Here is a 4,091-nt window from a genome sequence, read left to right on the forward strand (position 1 = left end):
TTTCACTGAAAGTTTCGAAGTCACACCAAATTGGGTCGCTGCGCAAACCAAATGGGGAGTTTACCTCCACACCTGGTGAAGCGCTAAACGTCCTGTTTGATGCACACTTCCCGGATGATGTGAACATCACCCATCGACATCAGCACACTGATCCTTCACTTGTGTTGGGAGGATGACGATCTTGAAACAAGAATTGTCACCGAAGATCGAGTGAGAGAAGCGATCAAATCATTTGATCCTTACAAAAGTGCAGGCCTGGATAAGATATACCCTGTTTTACTACAGAGAGGAATCGACATCCTGGTACCCCACCTCAAAAACCTATATTAATCTTCACTGAAAATGGGTCAGGTCCAATCACGATGGAATGAAGCCAAAGTAGTCTTCCCCCCCAAACCAGGAAAAGGAGACTACACCTCAGCAAAATCCTATCGCCCACTTAGCCTCACCTCCTTTCTTCTGAAAGGGCTGGAAAGGCTATATTGGTGTATCTACAGACAGGTCCCCCTCGGGACTTTCTCCCCTTCACAAATATACCAATATACTTACAGACCTGGCGTCTCGATAGAGAATTCACTACATGCAGTGACCACTAAATTTGAAAAGGCTGTTTTCAACGGCCAATTTGGTCTTGGGATCTTTTTGGATATTGAAGGTTCTTTCATAATTTGTAAAAAAAGGTTTTAGATATTTAGTAGCGCAGTTTATATTTTCCCATGGTAATATTTTACCGTTCATTATTATTACATTTTCTGTTGTTTGAAGGTTTTGGAGTTGTTCATAGATCGGTTTTAGTTTGTCAGTCTCCCAGGTAAAGTTGGATTTATCTAGTTTGTATAGGTAGTGACGTAGGATGGCATATTGAGTGTTTGGAGATATTGTGTTTGGAGCGGTGTTTGTAAATAGCGAAGGGTTGATAATTTTTATACTGGATCCGAGTTGGTGTCGTGTCCATTCATGCCAAAGTTCTGTTATTTTTTTCAATCTGGATATTTCCACAGAAATAAAAAAGAATAGAACGCGCATCTCCAATGTCGACAAAGGAGAGAGCACGATATATTCTCTCTTTTTTGCGGGTCGTTCCCGTTTACTATTGTAGTCAATGGATTCGAGGGCGTTTTATGTAGTTTTTCTTTACTTTTTGACTTGATTTAAAGTTATAGGGTCAAACAACTATTTTCTAATATACAAATATTTGTTGCAACTCGACGCCTAAAGTGACGTCACATAACCCAATCCCAATACTTAATTAATCAATGCCAACAGTGCGGATACGACTTATCTCATGAGAGACTTTCCCATGAAAACAAACCCCCCGTTGAACGAGGTTAATGATATCCCGTTCAGCCGATGACAGGCCCAAATCGTTTCCCTTTTATCGCATGACGTCACACTGCTGTCACGTGATTCTGTCCGGTATATAATTCGCCTTTTCCCTAACACAATAACGAATAACGAGAAACGACTATCGGCACTGAGACCTCGAGGTCAGTCTAGGTTCATGGCGGACTCTTACGAGCCTTTGCCCAGCCGTCAAGTAAGCTTTTGCCCGATACCGTATCGTGTACTTGTATACCAGAAAAAGGAATAAAACATAGCAAGATATCATGAACTGTTTGGTTTCTGGTTATAAAAGCAATTAGTACTACAGTAGATATAGCACCCCGCTGAAGCCTGCATATGAAGTCGGATCAGCACGGAGTCATATAACCCAACCAGCGATCCTGTATATTCAGTGGGGGCTATATATTTTTAACAAACCGTTTACTTAAAGGTTTTTAATTAAAATTATTAAATAATTTAATTTCCTAAAAAGTGGTAAACTGTAAACGTTAACCTACCAAATAACTAAACTGGCCTAATAAACTTGAATAGTTGGTGCAGTTTTTAAAATAAACAGCTAAAGCCTCCTAAAACTACCATGCGCCTATCTTTTAGAATGGAGACCAAGCGAAATGGGGACGGAGTTGGCGGTCACGTGAATAGAAAAAAAGAATATATCACGGTTTTGGAAAGTTGCGCGTTCTAGTCTTTTTTATTTCTGTGGTTCCGATTAATCTAATTTTACCGGGCGCTATTGTGCATGCGCAGTAGCTCGGAACAAATACAATATAGCTCTAATAAATACGTACCGACTGAAAAAAGTTTCGGGGAAAAATATAACAAAATATATTCTACCATCTGTACTGTTGGCGTTGCTATGATTTATTTTTAAGTGTTACGTGGGGCTGTTACACTACATTCAAAGCTAGATCGGTAAAAAATCAATAATTAGCCTATGTTTGTTTTTTTTTGAAGAATATTATTATTTTTTTCGAATCATTAAAATTGCCTAATTTTTATGTTAGTAGCACCCGTTAAGGCCTACTCAATGTATTGAGTAGGCCATGCACGCGTATAGGTATTGAAAGTGGCGCTATAATTTTTGTATTCTAGTATCATTTTGGTGTAAAATGTACTTGAACTAGCATAAAATAAGTTTGTTAGCGGCACTTACTTTTTGTTGGCTACGAATAACATAGGCTACCAACTCAGTTCTGTAACTTTAAATCAAAAACTTAAGTTTTAACGTGTAAACATCTTGTCTGGAACGTTTTCAATGGAGGGTCGTAATAATGTGGACCGAGTGGTCATTGTATTTGTTCCGAGCTATTGCGCATGAGCAGTAGCGTCTCGACGCATGCGTAATAGCGCCCGTTACAAATATATTAATCGGAACGAATATATTATACGACAACGACACCGTGTCTGCGCATTCGCAGTAGCGGATGGGAACTAGACTTACCGTCATTAGAACAGCCACTTACAAACTAACAACACATATCAACGGGAAATTTGTTAATTTTGTTTTTAAGTATATCAATAATGTTAATGTATTAAAAATGTGCTTTTTTAGACATAAAATGGCGACCAAATTTACGTACAAATCCAAAGTTTGTGTTTTCTATGGCAAAGTTACCTAAAAGCGGGAAAGAGCGAAACGTGTCTTTTTGCAATGCATGTTGTGTGTGCATGAGTTACAAGAAAATTTTAAGTTTTGTCATTTAAAACTGTGTGTGTTTTCTGCAAACTTTGGTAAGTTATATACTTTCATTTTTAATACAAAATAAAGGTAAATTTGCATATTGTTAATCTTTCTTTCAAATAGCGCAAAAACTTTAAACATAGCAATCATGTTTGACGACGATTGGGAACCAGCACCTTTAACCGCCCTTGGAAACACAGTAAGTGATTCGACCTTAATGTAAAAACTAAATATATTTTGGACTAACCATGAACTGTTTTATAATAGGATTTTCGAGGTGCAAGTTCTTTTGGTAAGTTAAAAACAAAGGGTATTCTGGTGTGTGGTGTCTACTGTCTAGCCAGACTGGAAAATATGTCGTGCGCGTAGGATTTATCCTCCGCGCAGAATTTTCAAAATTGGTTAAAAATCCGCGCAATTTTCGCGGTATTACTAGCAATCCGCACAAAAAATATCAATCCGCGCAAAAATATAATAAAGCGCGTAAAAATCGCTGCAAGACTTGATAACTTTTCCTGTTTGTAAATGCGCTTGGATAGAAACTAAACTAAACGGCTAAGGTTGAGAACTAGCTGTCTTTTTCTTACGTTCTCTCACGATTATGACGTATGTCTTTGTGTGTTTATGACTCTATCAGCCAGCGTGCGTATGCCCACAGAAATAAAAAAGAGTAAAACGCGCATCTCCAATGTCGGTAAAGGAGAGAGGTAATACACTCTCTTTCTTTCGCGAGTCGTTCCCGCTTACTATTGTAGTCAATAAAATCCAGGGCGCTTTATGTAGTTTTTCTTTGTTTTTTTGAAAAATAACTAATACAAGTATATATATATATTTCTAAAAAAAACGTTTGTTTGGACGTTTTAAAAAAAAAAATTAAATGTTTAAACTTCATAAACAAGAGCTAAACTGTAAGCGTTAACCTACCGAATAACTAAATTGACCTAAAAAACTGGAATAGTTGTACCACTTAGCACTTACATATTAAAGGCTTGTGAATGTTAAACGAAAAACGCACCTGATTTTTCGGCGGGAATTCGTAGTACAAACTTGGCACTGCCTTTCCCAA

At 37.7% G+C, this 4,091-nt stretch overlaps 1 protein-coding gene across 4 annotated transcripts in view; it reads left to right on the forward strand.

The window, feature by feature from the left end:
• Positions 1-2,946: 2,946 nt before the first annotated feature.
• The window catches only part of dead1a (DEAD-Box Protein), a 25,704-nt gene continuing 24,559 nt past the window's right edge, over positions 2,947-4,091 (forward strand). For 3 of the 4 annotated variants that reach the window (XM_009862874.3, XM_009862875.3, XM_009862876.3), the window contains exons 1-3: positions 2,947-3,075; positions 3,149-3,224; positions 3,293-3,317. In XM_009862874.3, the coding sequence (XP_009861176.1) occupies positions 3,174-3,224; positions 3,293-3,317 (76 nt within the window). In that variant the 5' untranslated portion in view covers positions 2,947-3,075; positions 3,149-3,173. 4 annotated transcript variants of the gene reach the window in all.

Source organism: Ciona intestinalis, unplaced genomic scaffold (genome assembly GCF_000224145.3).
Source record: "Ciona intestinalis unplaced genomic scaffold, KH HT000055.2, whole genome shotgun sequence".
Taxonomy (NCBI): domain Eukaryota; kingdom Metazoa; phylum Chordata; class Ascidiacea; order Phlebobranchia; family Cionidae; genus Ciona; species Ciona intestinalis.